Source organism: Sinocyclocheilus grahami, unplaced genomic scaffold (assembly GCF_001515645.1).
Source record: "Sinocyclocheilus grahami isolate Dianchi unplaced genomic scaffold, SAMN03320097.WGS_v1.1 scaffold345.1, whole genome shotgun sequence".
Classification (NCBI taxonomy): domain Eukaryota; kingdom Metazoa; phylum Chordata; class Actinopteri; order Cypriniformes; family Cyprinidae; genus Sinocyclocheilus; species Sinocyclocheilus grahami.
Window position 1 is genome coordinate 194,208 of NW_015505524.1, and position 17,153 is coordinate 211,360.

Below are 17,153 nucleotides of genomic sequence, written 5' to 3' on the forward strand. Positions count from 1 at the left end.
TTGACCAGGAACACCAAAGGTGCTATAGGGTTTTCAACACAGCATAAGGGGACTTCAGATGCAATGGTGTTTGCATATAAATGTGTCTTAGCAGTGTGTGGACACGACCATACTACAATGAGAAAAATCCATTCACTCTTTTTTAAATCCCCAGCAGACATTTCATGAAGACCCTAAAGAATCATACCTACTTGTGGAAAATGGGCATCCGATGTCCCCTTTAATAAAGTGACCAGTGAGTGTAAATATGAGTGTACACAGTGAGTGTAAAAAAATAAAGTCTATACTGTTTAGACCAGCACTGACCAACTATTGCTAGTTTTGAAAAACCGAGGATAGAGTTGAGGTTAACTATAATATTGAGGTCAAACTGCAAAAAGACAGTGCCGCTTCCTGAGAATCCTGAGAACTTGTTGGCTATAATTCTTTAAGTAGTTTTTGTCCAGTGATCTATTAGATAAAACATTATAAAAAAAAATGTACTGCACACATCTGAAGAAATCTTTATCACAGTTTTATTCCAGGTAAAGGTGGTTTGACGAGATTATTCATCCTTATTGACCTAAACCACCTTTCTTTCCTCATATCTCGGGAATCTCCCAATAATATGTAATGAACGGCCGACTGGGTCACAAAAATGTGATTCAAGATGAGGTGAGTCATTCAAGATGGTCAATTATTGTAAATACATTACTATTCAAAAAGTTTAAATTGCCATATTAAAATTTTTATTTTTTCCCTGAGATGGTAAAGCCCATTTTTTAGCAGCTATTACTCAAGTCAACTAGGAAATCCTCTTACATTATCATACAAACATTTTTTTTATAATAATAATGTGCTGATTCGGTACTTGAAAACGTCTCAGGTTACGTATGTAACCATGGTTCCCTGAGTAGGGAACGAGACACTGCGTCCTCTAGGGGTCGCTATGGGGGATGCCTCGTCGTGACCCGTGTCTGAAGCATACACTGAAAAACACCAACAACACGTTGGCCGGCGACAACCATGATGTCACTACTGGTGCGACTATAGTATAAATAGGCGCCGGGAGAATACATCATCCACTTCTTCGTCTGAAACTTGCGTCCGAAGCATGGCAAGAAACCTAGAGGATGCAGTATCGCGTTCCCTACTCAGGGAGCCATGGTCACATATGTAACCTGAGACGTTCCCTTTCAAGGGAACTTCGAACTGCGTCCTCTAGGGGTCACTATGGCGAATGGTATACCCACGCCACCATGCTGAGGGAAGTGTATGCCAGAACCATGGCGAGCACTAAGTACCAACTCTACCATAGCCATGGGAGTTGCCCCTGGGACGTTAAGACGGCTGTCAGTGGCATTATTCCCTACGGCCAAAGGCCTAGGCTACATACCCCAAAAACGTACCTGTTAGGGCCAGAACTCCTGGGCCCGGAGAAGAGCTCAAGGCTTGGAATCAGGAGTAGATTCCTTTAAGGGAATACGACCAAGAGCCTAGAATCAATAACGTGCACACTTACCCCTATGTGGATTTTAGAAAGTGCGCAAAGCTTAAGGTGTGCACTTACCATAGTATGGATTTAAGAGTTTTCCAAGCATCTGTTCACAGATACCCGGAAGTACTGAGCCAAACGGGAGAGGCAAGCTCAAATACAACCCTCTAAGGCGAGGGGAGCACTGCCTGAGACAGCATTACACAAGAAGGTTCTCGCAAATGCCACCTATACTTTCCGCTCGATGCCTCAGCAAGACCCCCTCAGGGCAACCTAGATATGGTATACCAGACAGGGCATCCTGAAAGCATAAGCCCAGCCCGAACGTCCAGGAAATTATGCAGTGCCGTGCCGGGGGCCTGATGATCAGGAAGGCTCCCGCATGATCCAGGAAGCATGAAGCCGAAACCAGGCTATCATACCGGCTGGACATCATATCGACGAGTGAAGTAAACACTGCAAGTCGAGCACCCAGTTTCTGAATTCAACAGAGGGGGTGCTCACCGAGGACCTACCCTAGAAAAGGAAAGAAACACACAGGTCCCGGAAAACACTGCAAACACTGCAACACTGCATAGAACCAACCAAAACATCATAGGTCCAGTATAGGAGACTGTAAAGCAGGAAGTTCCCACCAAACCTCGGTCAGGTGGAGAGATGGTGGTTACAGGGGAATTAGGAAGGGGAAGATAAGGGCAGATGTAAAACCCCTGAAGGAAATGAGTGGATACTCAAGTATCACTCTGATCCGGACAAAAGCGCTGACGCCCTGTCTGGATCACATCCCTTAGGTCTTGCCTACCTCCCTTTGACCCGCAATTCCTCCTACCCCTACCCGCAGGTGGGGGAGGAGCGTGAGCCGCGACACTAGCCTTCTGTGCCCGTCTCTGATCCTCGAACCGAGACGGCCAGGACCCTTGGGTCGTTCGGGCTCAGACCTGGACCTTCGTGGAATAAAGGATTTGAAGGCCGCTGAGCGCGCCTTCGCCTCCCTGAACTTCTCGATCACATCTCAACGGAGGTACCAAAAAGTTCGGAAGGCAAAACCGGAGCATCGAGAAGAAAGCCCCTCTCTTTCTTCCCGATATCTGCCAGGTTCACCCACAGATGTCTCTCCGTCACTACCATAGCAGCCATGGACCTGCCCATAGCAGAGGCGGCCTGCTTAGTAGCACGGAGAGCGAGATCCGTGGTGCGGCGCAACTCAGCTACCTCATCAGGAGAAAGGCAAAAGAATGTTAATGAAATAACATCATCCTCCAGCGGTTCACTCTCATCCACAGCCGACGATCGCGAGAGGGAAACCCCCTCTTTAAACTCATCGGCCAGATCCACCTGCGATCCCCCCGAGCTCATTCTCCTCCGTGCCTCAGTAGCGGCGGGTCCTGAATCGCGGGAAGCACCGGTTGTGACGTCATGGCTGTCGCCGGCCAACGTGTTGTTGGTGTTTTTCAATGTATGCTTCAGACACGTGTCACAACGAGGCGTTCCCCATAGCGACCCCTAGAGGACGCAGTTCGAAGTTCCCTTGAAAGGGAACCTTTTTTTATTATTATCACATAAAACTGATTTCGCTGCTTAAAGAACTCCTTTTTTAGGTGATGAAGTATTATTACACTTGTATTTCTTGCAGGTCACTGTACGCTTTCTAGTAAGATTTTGTTTTTGTTTTTTAAATGGCCAAACAACATGTTTTTTCATCTTACTGTTCTTTTGAAAGATGAAGGCTGTTACATGACTGTCTTGAAAAAGAAAGCAAACTGAATCTAATCAGCTTATAGATGGCTCAGATGCACAACAAGAAGATGGGGAGTACATCAGGGTCTTTATTTTGAGGAACAGACTCCACTGGTGCTCAGCTGGACGCTTCATTGAACAGTACAAACAATGTATGCTTCAGACACGTGTCACAACGAGGCGTTCCCCATAGCGACCCCTAGAGGACGCAGTTCGAAGTTCCCTTGAAAGGGAACCTTTTTTTATTATTATCACATAAAACTGATTTCGCTGCTTAAAGAACTCCTTTTTTAGGTGATGAAGTATTATTACACTTGTATTTCTTGCAGGTCACTGTACGCTTTCTAGTAAGATTTTGTTTTTGTTTTTTAAATGGCCAAACAACATGTTTTTTCATCTTACTGTTCTTTTGAAAGATGAAGGCTGTTACATGACTGTCTTGAAAAAGAAAGCAAACTGAATCTAATCAGCTTATAGATGGCTCAGATGCACAACAAGAAGATGGGGAGTACATCAGGGTCTTTATTTTGAGGAACAGACTCCACTGGTGCTCAGCTGGACGCTTCATTGAACAGTACAAACCAAAAACACCAGCTTCATTTGCAACAGTCAAGAGAAGACTTTTCAGAAAAAGACACATCTGGCACAGGCAAATGTATAAATTAACCTCAAAATTGTTTTGACTGACTAAAGTTTTAGACAAAATTTTGTTACAGTTCAATGTAATTTGTCATTTTGATCAATGCATAAAATTATATACATAGTAATTTTGATCAATTTTATGCATGCTTGGTGAATTAAACGATCAAACAAACATTTCACCATTATATAGTGATTCCAAACTTTTGAATAGTAGTGTACATTATGTACTGTAAGACATACAGAAGTACTAGAGGTAGTTTTATAGTGACCCAAGGACACTTACCATGCTGCACATCTGCTGTTGAAGAGGATGTTTGTTTTCTTCATCCAACTGAGCTGCAATCTTCAGCTCTCTGTGTGTCATTCTCTATGCCTCTCCCTGTACTGAGGCACTCTGCTTTGACTCAGTGGCTTACTAAACCCTCCCTCATTCTTTTTGTCTTCCTTGGGCTCTGTTCTGCCATCCAAAATAAATATTTAACAGTCAGACACCGAGATCAACAACCAAAGGTCACGTCCCACTCACTCCGCCTCTCTCCTCCACCTATTTTTATGATTTCCCCACCCTTATAACTTAGTTTCTGGAGTTTAACTGGTATATGATTTAATGCTGATGGGCAACTCATTGGACTTGTTGTCCACTGTAGATACAAGTGATACAAGGAAAAACAACACCAAAGATCTGCATTTGACTGTGCATTTAATATTTAATCATTTAACCTGTTCCAATCTGAACTCAATACAATGTTATTAACCATTTGCATTAATTTGATTTATCACATTTTCTAAATGTATTTATTTAAATACCGTAGAATCAGGGAAAACTCTGTTATTTGTGGGAAAAATGAATCCGTTGAAAAAGTATGAACATGGTCTACATAAGCCAGATCCAGTTCGGTTTAACAAATAGATTGCATGATAAATATATAAACCTGGTTTTGTGCATTTCAAACTGACAAATGTGCATCATGAGTTATTAGATTATGCTGTATAAACCAAATGAGCGAAAATTTTATTTGCAAATAAAATGCATAAACCTATAACTGGCATAATTTAATGGATGTAGTTCACTGTTGTCTAAAGGTCAACTTAGTTTTAAGTTCACTTGTAATACAGCAGCTAAAAGAAAAATATGTTTCTGTAATTTTAGGTTGGAGGACAGAATTAACAAATATCGCACTAATTTAAGAGAATTTTGAACTAGTTGTTTGAAATATATATACAAACCACTGCTACAGAAACACAACAAATTTTGAATTCTAACTCAAAAACCCTGTGACAACTAGCCCCGGTGCTATTTTGACTGGTTTAATTATGTATTACCATTTCAAAAAGTAGTATCAAAATAAGCATCATCCTGAGATAAGTATTTTTTCTGTATTTCTCAATATTCCCTACACTCTTAAGTAATCTATGGTATTAACATCTAGACTTTAATATCAAACAGGCATCCACCAACGCTAATCAACTAAACCGAATGTAGCACTTTCACTTATTAGTACACACTGCATTGTTCACGCCCAAATCAGTGACTCCTCTTCTCCACCCTTCCTGTTTCAACTACTATTGTAGAGGGAAAAGCTCACTCACTTTTAAATTTAGACTTTCTCTGCAGCACTGCGGTAAGATGAACACTGAACGTGAACGTCCTAAAACAATTTGTTTGTAAAAACAACTATCAATGATAGTTTCTTAAACGTTTCCTGTTGCGGAGTTTGTTTTCTTATTCAATACTGACACCTGTCGGAAAAGTGCAGTAGTGCAAGACTTTTAAAAAAATCAGTCAAAGAAACTTTACATAAAATGTATTTAATACAAAATGTAAAACATTTTTTTATATACATAAATACATATTTACATGACATGCACATATTTACAACATTATTTACATTACAGATTTAGAGAATCTCAGCATGTGTACAAATATACATATAAAAATATATAATCAATATGACTCCAAATAGAAATATATCATCACTCTGTGACTTTATTTATCGAAAGTGACTTATAAAGGAGTAAAAAAAAATACAACAGTGCAGTGACAGATTTGTAATTACAGCAGTACTTCTAAAACTAAAATACATTCAATAAACCTTCAACAAACAGTATGGCCATTAGCTGAACTAGGATGGAAGCTTGTGGTCATATGGATGGAAGGAACCCAAGGAAATCAACTAAACCGAATGTAGCACTTTCACTTATTAGTACACACTGCATTTTTCACGCCCAAATCAGTGACTCCTCTTCTCCACCCTTCCTGTTTCAACTACTATTGTAGAGGGAAAAGCCCACTCACTTTTAAATTTAGACTTTCTCTGCAGCACTGCGGTAAGATGAACACTGAACGTGAACGTCCTAAAACAATTTGTTTGTAAAAACAACTATCAATGATAGTTTCTTAAACGTTTCCTGTTGAGGAGTTTGTTTTCTTATTCAATACTGACACCTGTCGGAAAAGTGCAGTAGTGCAAGACTTTTAAAAAAATCAGTCAAAGAAACTTTACATAAAATGTATTTAATACAAAATGTAAAACATTTTTTTTATATACAGAAATACATATTTACATGACATGCACATATTTACAACATTATTTACATTACAGATTTAGAGAATCTCAGCATGTGTACAAATATACATATAAAAATATATAATCAATATGACTCCAAATAGAAATATATCATCACTCTGTGAATTCATTTATCGAAAGTGACTTATAAAGGAGTAAAAAAAAATACAACAGTGCAGTGACAGATTTGTAATTACAGCAGTACTTCTAAAACTAAAATACATTCAATAAACCTTCAACAAACAGTATGGCCATTAGCTGAACTAGGATGGAAGCTTGTGGTCATATGGATGGAAGGAACCCAAGGGCAGACGACACAGAGGGCAGGTCCCAAATATCATGTGAACCCTCATGGCGCACGGAGTACAGACACATTTATGACCGCAGCTCAGACGACAGTTTGCCACATTACTGTAACACACTACACACTCCTCACAGTCTGGAGCTTCATGATCTAAAGCAAGGAAAGAGAAGAGTTTAGGTGGTGAAATTATGCATACTAGACCATAATATAGCTGCCTTGTGCTTGTCTGATTCTTACCCGTGTTGTCAGGGTGATGGTTTCTCAGGTTTCTCTGTTCCAGCATGCTCACGAGCTTCTTTCTTCCCTGCGTTTCTTTATCTTCAGCGTGTTTGATGTGTGTGTGAGCAGGACAGGACCGACTGGTGAAGACCCAGCGCTTCATTTTGGAACCTATTACACAAATACACAGATCACACAGACTGTTAGGCAAAGACAACTAAAAAAAAAATAACTACGCTTATATTTGTGATGACGCTTGTGTGTAGCTTAGGTCAGGGGTTTTCAAACTTGGGGCCACAATGGATCCATGAAATCTCTGAGAGAAAAAATACGAGTTTACAAAATGTTCTATTCTACAAAAATCTACTTAGGTGTTGGGTTGGTGTAGGGGGCGATAGAATATACGGTTTGTACAGTAAAAAAAACATATATATCATCTATAGAGAGTCCCCACAAGGATAGTAAACCAGACCTGTGTGTGTGTGTGTGTGTGTGTGTGTACACCTGTTTTTCTATTCTGGTGGGGACTTAAACCTGACTACACACAGACTCATGTGGACTCGTGTCCTCGTGTCGACCTAAATTGAGGTCCCCACGGGTAAACAAGCTAATAAATCACACAGAATTAAGTTTTTTGAAAATCTAAAAATGCAGAAAGTTTCCTGTGAGGGGTAGGTTTAGGTGTAGGGTGATGAATATACAGTCTGTACAATAGAAAAACCATTACGCCTATGGAGAGTCCCCACAAGGATAGCAAACCAGACGTGTGTGTGTGTGTGTGTGTGTATTATGCATACTAGACCATAATATAGCTGCCTTGTGCTTGTCTGATTCTTACCCGTGTTGTCAGGGTGATGGTTTCTCAGGTTTCTCTGTTCCAGCATGCTCACGAGCTTCTTTCTTCCCTGCGTTTCTTTATCTTCAGCGTGTTTGATGTGTGTGTGAGCAGGACAGGACCGACTGGTGAAGACCCAGCGCTTCATTTTGGAACCTATTACACAAATACACAGATCACACAGACTGTTAGGCAAAGACAACTAAAAAAAAAATAACTACGCTTATATTTGTGATGACGCTTGTGTGTAGCTTAGGTCAGGGGTTTTCAAACTTGGGGCCACAATGGATCCATGAAATCTCTGAGAGAAAAAATACGAGTTTACAAAATGTTCTATTCTACAAAAATCTACTTAGGTGTTGGGTTGGTGTAGGGGGCGATAGAATATACGGTTTGTACAGTAAAAAAAACAAAAAAAAAACATATATATCATCTATAGAGAGTCCCCACAAGGATAGTAAACCAGACCTGTGTGTGTGTGTGTGTGTGTGTGTGTGTGTACACCTGTTTTTCTATTCTGGTGGGGACTTAAACCTGACTACACACAGACTCATGTGGACTCGTGTCACGGTGGGGACCTAAATTGAGGTCCCCACGGGTAAACAAGCTAATAAATCACACAGAATTAAGTTTTTTGAAAATCTAAAAATGCAGAAAGTTTCCTGTGAGGGGTAGGTTTAGGTGTAGGGTGATGAATATACAGTCTGTACAATAGAAAAACCATTACGCCTATGGAGAGTCCCCACAAGGATAGCAAACCAGACGTGTGTGTGTGTGTGTGTGTGTAGCTTAGGTCAGGGGTTTTCAAACTTGGGGCCACAATGGATCCATGAAATCTCTGAGAGAAAAAATACCAGTTTACAAAATGTATTTTTAGATCTGTCAATGTTAACAAGTACATTTAAGATACTAGTGAATTTTTTTGTTGGTTTTATATGATTTATTTATTTTACAATCACATTCACAAGATTATTATTTATATCTATTAATTACTACTTGGGTGTTGGGTTGGTGTAGGGGGCGATAGAATATACGGTTTGTACAGTAAAAAAAAAAAAACATTACATCTATAGAGAGTCCCCACAAGGATAGTAAACCAGACCTGTGTGTGTGTTAAAGGGATAGTTCATCCAAAAATGATAATTATGCCATCATTTACTTGCCCTTTAAGTTGTTTCAACCTGTATGACTTTCTTTTTTTCTGGGTGTTTTTTCCCCTCAATACAATGCAACTCAATGGCTACCGTCAACTGTTTGGTTGCCCCACATTCTTCAAAATATCTTCTTTTGGGTTCAACATAAGAAAGAAACTCTTGAGGGTGAGTAAATAATGACAGCATTTTCATTTTTGGGTGAGCTATCCCTTTAATCCCCTCAGAAGACAACAGGACAGACCAGAAGCCTCACCGAGCATCGCGACTGCCGTGGTCTGCCCGTAGACGTCAATCATCGCCCAGACGGGCCACTCGGGGTTCAGGGTGGTCGGTTCCGTGTGTGTTCTGCCATCAGAGCTTCGTATCCTCACACTGCCGTTCTTCTTCAGCCAGAACTGAACCTCTGAGCCAGCGCGCTCAGAAGACAACAGGAAAATTAGTGTTTACTATTGTCATTTTGCATTATTGACACTATTTTCCTAATTAATGCTGTTCAGTTGCTTTGTCACAATCTGTATTGTTAAAAGCGCTATATAAATAAAGGTGACTTGACTTGACTTGACCAGAAGCCTCACCGAGCATCGTGACTGCCGTGGTCTGCCCGTAGACGTCAATAATCGCCCAGACGGGCCACTCGGGGTTCAGGGTGGTCGGTTCCGTGTGTGTTCTGCCATCAGAGCTTCGTATCCTCACACTGCCGTTCTTCTTCAGCCAGAACTGAACCTCTGAGCCAGCGCGACAGATGTGCTCGGGAACTAACACCGCCGCGTACAGAGGAGAGTTGGTCAGGTCTGGGATGGCCAGAGGGGGTAGAGGTGTCTGCTCGGGTGACACATGAGCGAACCCGAGCCGCAGCGCTCCGTGCCAGTCTCCGTCCGAGCGCTCGACCCGCAGACGCAGCTTCTCCTCTCTCTCCACCGGCCGCCCGCTAAAGGTCAGCCCGTGGCAGAAGGACGACTCGTCCCTGGTCACCCGGCGGCCTCCGTCACTCAGCGTTATCAGACGACCCTTCACGTCTGAGTGGAAAGAAATACCTCCGTCCGAGCGCTCGACCCGCAGGCGCAGCTTCTCCTCTCTCTCCACCGGCCGCCCGCTAAAGGTCAGCCCGTGGCAGAAGGACGACTCGTCCCTGGTCACCCGGCGGCCGCCGTCACTCAGCGTTATCAGACGACCCTTCACGTCTGAGTGGAAAGAAATCGCTTTCAGGCTCAACGGCGTGTGGCACACGCACTTCTCTTTCTCTGGAGGACAAATAAAGAGAGAAATCTGGCATTAGAGATTCATTTAAGCGGCGTGGCTCTCTCTGTTTTGATTCATCTTCTTCTTCTTCGTTGGAGTTTTACGGCAGTTGGCGTAAATAGTGTTGCATTACACGGGGACTTTCCTGCGCGTCTGATTCGCGAATCATTCTTTTGAGCTGAATCGGTTCAAACGACTCACGAATCTAATGGATCTGTCACTCCTCAATGAACTGAGAGCAAATTCGGCCTACGACGTATTTGACATATATTTACGACATGACCGTTTTACACACATATGAAATAGAGTTGGTTTTGATCTCAGCCAAAAGATTAAAATTGCGTTTCGTAGTGTTTGTTTAATGGAAATGCAAATTACATTCAGGTTCTAATTGACATAAATCATGTCTGGAACAACCTGAACTAGGACACATGAAATGACAATGAATACCCTTGTTAATAAAAGTCCAAACGTAATAACTGTATATTTAATTACACAGGCTAAATTGAGCTGATTCTTTGAAGCGGACTGTTCGAAGGAACCGATTCATGGAACTTCCTGCTGTCCAGCTCAGACACTAGCCACTAGAGGCCGCCGCAGCCCACTGTCAAAATCAGTATATTCGGAAAGTTTCCTTGTGCAGCACATCCAGATCACATCACACATATAATCGGAAATATTATAAACACATATAAACCTCGGACACTCCAAAATTGCACGGTAAATAATAGTTAGATATTATTAACACATCATATAAAAAATAATTATTCATTGACGATTAAATGGTATGCATTACTGTAATTAGTTACTGTAATTTACATTACTGTAAAAAGGTTGGTTAACATTGGTTAAAACAAACTAATTAATTTTAATTCACAACTTACTAATTTACATTTTTAAATAGCCTACCGATATAATTCTCTTTCAACTTGACATTTTCTTTTTCATTAAGATAGCCTATATTGTTGCCATTTGCAACTTTCATCTTCTTACCTTTCTTCTTCTCTGTCATCCTGTTTTCTTAGCCAGCTCTTGTTATCGTCTTCAGTAGCTCTGTTTCTCTAGTTAAAGTGGATGAGGAATATGTTGCTTTTTAAGGTGCAGGTGTTGTAGTTTATAACTAAACATTTCTCCTCATAGGATGAGGATAGAGGTGGGACTATTGGGGGCGGAGCCTGGAAAGTTACCTTCAGGATGACTCCATTCGTCTGCAAGAAAATTGACAGCAGTTGGAATTTTCTATTTAGTCATCCATGTGTTTCTTTTGTTGATTTTTGTCATTTAATTAAGAAACCATTTCTTGAAATTCAAGAAAACCCAGTTAACATTACATTTGACAAGCAATGAGTAGCTAAAACTCAATAAATTCAGTGTAAATTTTCACTTTTGCCATGCAGCCATTTCAATGAGCCATCCAGCTGTTTTCTAAAAGTAAGCATATTTGCTGGATCGAGGGTAGGCTGCTTTGTGTTTTGCTGATTGCTGGGTTTAAAGCTGCTTGGCTATGCAGACAACATACTGTATTTAGTATTATTTCACTTTCAATTTGAGTGCTTGGGTCAAGGTTATTATATTTATGATATAATATGCTTATTCAGCCAGTCATTCACTCATCTTATGACAACTACAACCATTTGTTTTGTAATAGCTTAAATATCTAAATGTATTTTCTATTCAAGCTTACATTGCAATGCACACAAGCATTGCACAAGCAAAATCTGTGCAGTCAATACCCCAAATAGTGAAGAAAGAATCCTCATATATAAAGCATGACTAAAAGGAAATTATTCCTGTCCTGTCCACCATGGATTAAAGTGTATGTTGCATTATGGTGTATTCACAATAAGTTAGTTCTGAAATGATTTGTTATGTATAAGGAGCCAGACTTTATCAGGTAACACATAAAAGCTAGTCAAAAAAGAAACTAAAACATGGTGTTGAGAATAAAGGCTCATAAAATGCATGATTGTTTAGTATTAATTAATAGTGATCATGCCTTTCTACTTTAATGTTTTATTTAAGTTTCTCCTCAGATGATTGCAATTTTTTTGTCTTGGTAAATAAACTTTACCAGGAATCATGCGAAGTCAATTTCCTCAGGCAGGCACTTTAAACCACCACGCATTAATTAAATACTCAGAATGTAGACAAACTGTTCGAATGAACATGCTAGCTACACCCTTTTCTATCAGGTGCACAAAACCAAGTGTACAATCGTGCACAATGAATACGCAAATATTTTAGGTGGACCAAAGTTGGTAGGAAAGAGCTTGACTGCAAAAACCCAAACCTGAACTCCTATTGAACACATTTGGGATGCCAAGACCTCCATCTGCCAAAATCAGACATCACTTATAGGCTACTGTTGTGTCTAAATGTGTGCCTCAGATCTCTGCAGCCTTTACTGAAGAGTAAAAGCTGTTACAGCAGCAAAGAGAAAATCAGCTCCCTATTGACAGGGATATTTTTTTAATTAAAAGTTCAATGCACATACACCGATCAGCCACAACATTAAACCCACCTGCGTAATATGTTGTTCGAATGAACAGGTGCACTACACCCTTTTCTATCAGGTGCACAATGAATACGCAAATATTTTAGGTGGACCAAAGTTGGTAGGAAAGAGCTTGACTGCAAAAACCCAAACCTGAACTCCTATTGAACACACTTGGGATGCCAAGACCTGCATCTGCCAAAATCAGACCTCACTGATAGGCTACTGTTGTGTCTAAATGTGTGCCTCAGATCTCTGCAGCCTTTACTGAAGAGTAAAAGCTGTTACAGCAGCAAAGAGAAAATCAGCTCCCTATTGACAGGGATATTTTTTTAATTAAAAGTTCAATGCACATACACCGATCAGCCACAACATTAAACCCACCTGCGTAATATGTTGTATATCCCCCTCATGCTGCCATGCAGAACAGCTCTGATGTGTCGAGGCACGGACTCCTCAAAACCTCTGAATTCATCCTGGCACCAAGACATTAGCAGCAGATTCTGCCAGTTGTGAGGTGGGGCCAACTGGATTTTTTTGGTCCAGTACATGCCATAGATGCTTAATCGGGTTGAGATCTGAAGAATTTGGAGGCCAAGGCAACACTTTGAACTCTTTGTCATGTTCCACAAACCATTCCTGTTTTTCAGCTATCTGAGCTACTGCTCTGTGTGATCAGAGCATACAGGTTAGCCTTAACTCCCGCCTTGGGCACCCATGTCCCTGATACTGGTTCACCAGTTGTCCTTCCTACCACCAGTTCTGGTAGATACCACTGCATACCGTGAACACCCCACAGGGGGGGGGGGGGGCTCTGATCCAGTCATCTAGCCATCACTATTTGGCTTTTGTGAAAGTTACTCGGATCTTTTAGTTTGCCCATTTTTTCTGCTTCCAACACATGAAATTCAAGAACTCAATTTGACTCGCTGCCTAATATATCCCACCCCTTGACAGGTGCCATTGTAACGATAAAACCAATGATATTCACTTCACCTGTCAGTGGTTTTAATGTTGTGACTGATCATTGTAGGTGCCAAATTAGTCAGTTTGGCTAAATCTGACACATTTTTTGTTATGTGTTATTAATATGTATGGTCCCTCCTTAAATAAATAAACCAAAAACACATATTATTTATATTTATAATAATGTTATATTATTAAATAAATAAAACATTTAGCTCATTGTGAACAGAACTGGTTTAGAGCTTTCTAATCAAGTGCAGTTACAGGTCAAGGACACGTCTGTCAGTAATCTTTCAAATTGGTGTTAATTGTAACATATAAGTTATGAGTACTATAGAGAACTGTCGTTGCTGGTGATGTATTTTAGGCTAAAAAGAGCCAGATAATTTGCAAAATGGAAACCAATCACACCCAGGTCGACCAAAGGATATCTGGAGCAAATGAAGAGATACAGCTCTCGCCAAGTCCAGTTAAGATCTACCCCTCTTGACCCCTGAACAGATATGCCTAGAAAGCAAACACAGAAAACATATAATAAGATTCTTAATCTTTCAAATTGGTGTTAATTGTAACATATAAGTTATGAGTACTATAGAGAACTGTCGTTGCTGGTGATGTATTTTAGGCTAAAAAGAGCCAGATAAAGTACCTAAACCAACTCTTGTGAGTTCTGAACTTTCTCTGGGGCTTGTTATGGTCGTCTGGTTGGCATACTGTACGAGAAAGAGACTCGGTTTCCAGTAAGATGATGTTTTCTGGACCTTTCTGGATTCTAAGTATAATGAAATCAAGGTCAATGATAACTCTACACAGGGTACTAAAACTACAAAGATGAAAGTTATTTGATGGATGATTCATTTTTGATATTAGTGTCTTAAGAAAACATTCTCACCTGTTTTATGGTTATTGCTATGCTCTTCCTCTGATGTTTGTCGCTCAACCGCTCTCGCTAGCCAGTTGATGCCAGACGTACTGTCTACAGGACAAACTGGGCATGATGTTCGACTGCCCCTCCTTGATCCTACAGCACATTCAACATTTTTACAAAAGATTCTATGCATTTAAACATATTCAAGTATCAGTTCTGACAACTGAACACTTAACTCAGAAGGCGGACGGCTCTTGTGCTCCCGTACAGATCAATGAAAACCCACAGCGGATTATTCAGGTTAAGTCCTTCTGCTTTGAGATAATATTTCTCCCCTCCTATCTCTTGCACAATAACCATGTCTGCATAGTTTATCCAGAACTGAAGCTCTACACCGCACTGAGACAAGTCCTCAGGCACTGGCACAACACAGTATCCTCGTGTGTCCCTGAGGTCTGGTAATGAGGCAGGTGGTAAATTGTTTCTTTGTGGGCAGATGTTGGTGAACCCCACACGAAGATTTCCATCCCACAACGAGGTGCGGTCCTCAATACGTATACACAGCTTTTCATCCACTTTTACAGTGCGGCTGAGAAACGCCAAACCGTTCATAAAGGATGAGGGGTCTCTGGACGCGAGTTGTCCTCCTTGGCTGAGGGTCACATATTGGCCTGTCAGGTCCTTATTAAAAGTCATTGGACCCAGACATCGACTGCCACACATGCGATCGTGCTCTAAAATGATACAAATGAATATTACAGTGAGTCTGACAAACCAATGAACCTACAGTATATGAGGCACTTTTATGTTCATTTGACCAGTTATACTCACTCATTGTTAGTTTGCCTCATGAAATGGTCCTGATGTTCAAGATGGTAAACGCAACTAAAACCGATTTGTGACTCCCGCTTTTACCGTCCAAGTAGTTCTGAGTAGCCTACCTCCGAGCACAAAAACCTGTTTGACTAGTTGCACTGGTTGAATGAAGTTACGAGAAGAAAAAGGGGACGAGCTTATATGCAGGTGGAGCAGAGTGAGGGAAATTACTGGCTGACTGATGTTTCTGGATTTTCCATACAACGAATTGCATTACAAGTTTTTTTTTTTAATTGCATGGCAAGCCAATCCTGATTCAAATGCTGTATGTCTTTGTGTTCCTTTTTCTAAGAAATGAGCTACCTGCGAAATTAGGTGGAGTATGAGAATCTCATAAAAACGTGCTGAGATCATCACATAACATTTTACTCTCAAATTATATATATATATATATATATATATATATATATATATATATATATATATAGTGCTGCTTGAAAGTTTGTGAACCCTTTAGAATTTTCTTTATTTCTGCATAAATATGACCCAAAACATAATTAGATTTTCACACAAATCCTGAAAGTGGACAAAGAGAATCCAATCAAACAAAGGAGACAAAAATATATACTGTGTCATTTATTTATTGAGAAAAATGATCCGGTGTTAAATATCTGTGAGTGGCAAAAGTATGTGAATCTTTGCTTTCAGTATCTGGTCTGACCCACTTTTGCAGCAATAACTGCAGCTAAATGTTTCTTGTAACTGCTGATCAGTCCTGCACAACAGCTTGTAGGAATTTTAGCCCAATTCCTCAATACAGAACCTCTTCAACTCTGTGATGTTTTGTCGGATTCCTCCTATGAACTGCTTGCTTCAAGTCTTTCCACAACATTTTATTTGGATTCAGGTCCGGACTCTGACTTGGTCATTCCAAAACATTAACTTTGTTCTTCTTTAACCATTCTTTGGTAGAATGACTTGTGTGCTTGGGGTCGTTGTCTTGCTGCATGACCCACTTTCTCTTGAGACTCAGTTCTTGGACAGATGTCCTGACATTTTCCTTCAGAATTTGCTGGTATAATTCAGAATTCATTGTTCCATCAATGACAATGAAAGCCATCCTGGCCAAGATGCAGCAAAACCGGCCCAAACCACGATACTACCACCACCATGTTTCACAGATGGGATAAGGTTCTTATGCTGGAATGCAGTTTTCTTTCTCCAAACATAATGCTTCTCATTTAAACCAAAATGTTCTATTTTGGTCTCATTCATCCACAAAACATTTCTCCAGTATTCCTCTGGCTTGTCCACATGATCTTTAGCAAACTGCAGATGGGCACCAATGTTCTTTTTGGAGAGCAGTGGCTTTATTCTTGCGTCTCTGCCATGCACACCATGGTTGTTCAGTGTTCTCCTGATGATGGACTCATGAACATTAACATCAGCCAATGTGAGAAAGGCCTTCAGTTGCTTAGAAGTTACCCTGGGTTCCTATGAAACCTCGCTGACTATTACAAGTCTTGCATTTAGAGTGTTCTTTGTTGGTGGACCACTCCTGGGGAGGGTAACAGTGGTCTTGAATTTCCTCCATTTGTACACAATCTGCCTGACTGTGGATTGATCCAAACTCTTTAGAGATGGCTTTGAAACCTTTTCTAGCCTGATGAGCACCTACAACTCTTTTTCTGAGGTCCTCAGAGATCTCATTTGTTTGTGCCATGATACAGTTCCACAAACATGACCAAATTTTGATAGATCCCTGTTCTCTAAATAAAACCGGGCACACACTGACACCTGATAGTCATCTCACTGATTCTCCTGATGATGGACTCATG

At 40.7% G+C, this 17,153-nt stretch overlaps 2 protein-coding genes across 2 annotated transcripts; both read right to left on the reverse strand.

Annotated features, from left to right (window-relative positions):
* Nucleotides 1-6,600: 6,600 nt before the first annotated feature.
* LOC107548257 (E3 ubiquitin-protein ligase NEURL3-like) lies at nucleotides 6,601-11,233 on the reverse strand. The gene is made up of 5 exons (XM_016228889.1): nucleotides 11,165-11,233; nucleotides 9,967-10,173; nucleotides 9,508-9,801; nucleotides 7,782-7,934; nucleotides 6,601-6,874 (listed from the first exon to the last, which is right to left on the reverse strand). The coding sequence occupies exons 1-5, from the start codon at nucleotides 11,181-11,183 to the stop codon at nucleotides 6,684-6,686; spliced, it is 864 nt and encodes a 287-aa protein (XP_016084375.1). The 5' UTR covers nucleotides 11,184-11,233; the 3' UTR covers nucleotides 6,601-6,683.
* Nucleotides 11,234-13,962: 2,729 nt separating this feature from the next.
* Nucleotides 13,963-15,444, reverse strand: LOC107548242 (E3 ubiquitin-protein ligase NEURL3-like). Its single transcript, XM_016228876.1, has 5 exons — nucleotides 15,331-15,444; nucleotides 14,736-15,233; nucleotides 14,524-14,652; nucleotides 14,281-14,403; nucleotides 13,963-14,138 (listed from the first exon to the last, which is right to left on the reverse strand). Exons 1-5 carry the CDS (start codon nucleotides 15,332-15,334, stop codon nucleotides 13,963-13,965), a joined length of 930 nt encoding a protein of 309 aa, XP_016084362.1. The 5' UTR covers nucleotides 15,335-15,444.
* Nucleotides 15,445-17,153: the final 1,709 nt, after the last annotated feature.

Coding starts and splice junctions, on each gene's coding strand:
- LOC107548257 (XM_016228889.1), bottom strand. Junction 9,802..9,966: donor GGTCGAGCGCTCGGACGGAG/GTATTTCTTTCC, acceptor GCTCGGACGGAG/ACTGGCACGGAGCGCTGCGG. Junction 7,935..9,507: donor CACGGCAGTCACGATGCTCG/GTGAGGCTTCTG, acceptor TTTGTGTAATAG/GTTCCAAAATGAAGCGCTGG.
- LOC107548242 (XM_016228876.1), bottom strand. Junction 14,653..14,735: donor AAGAGCCGTCCGCCTTCTGA/GTTAAGTGTTCA, acceptor AATGTGCTGTAG/GATCAAGGAGGGGCAGTCGA. Junction 14,404..14,523: donor TAGCAATAACCATAAAACAG/GTGAGAATGTTT, acceptor CATTATACTTAG/AATCCAGAAAGGTCCAGAAA.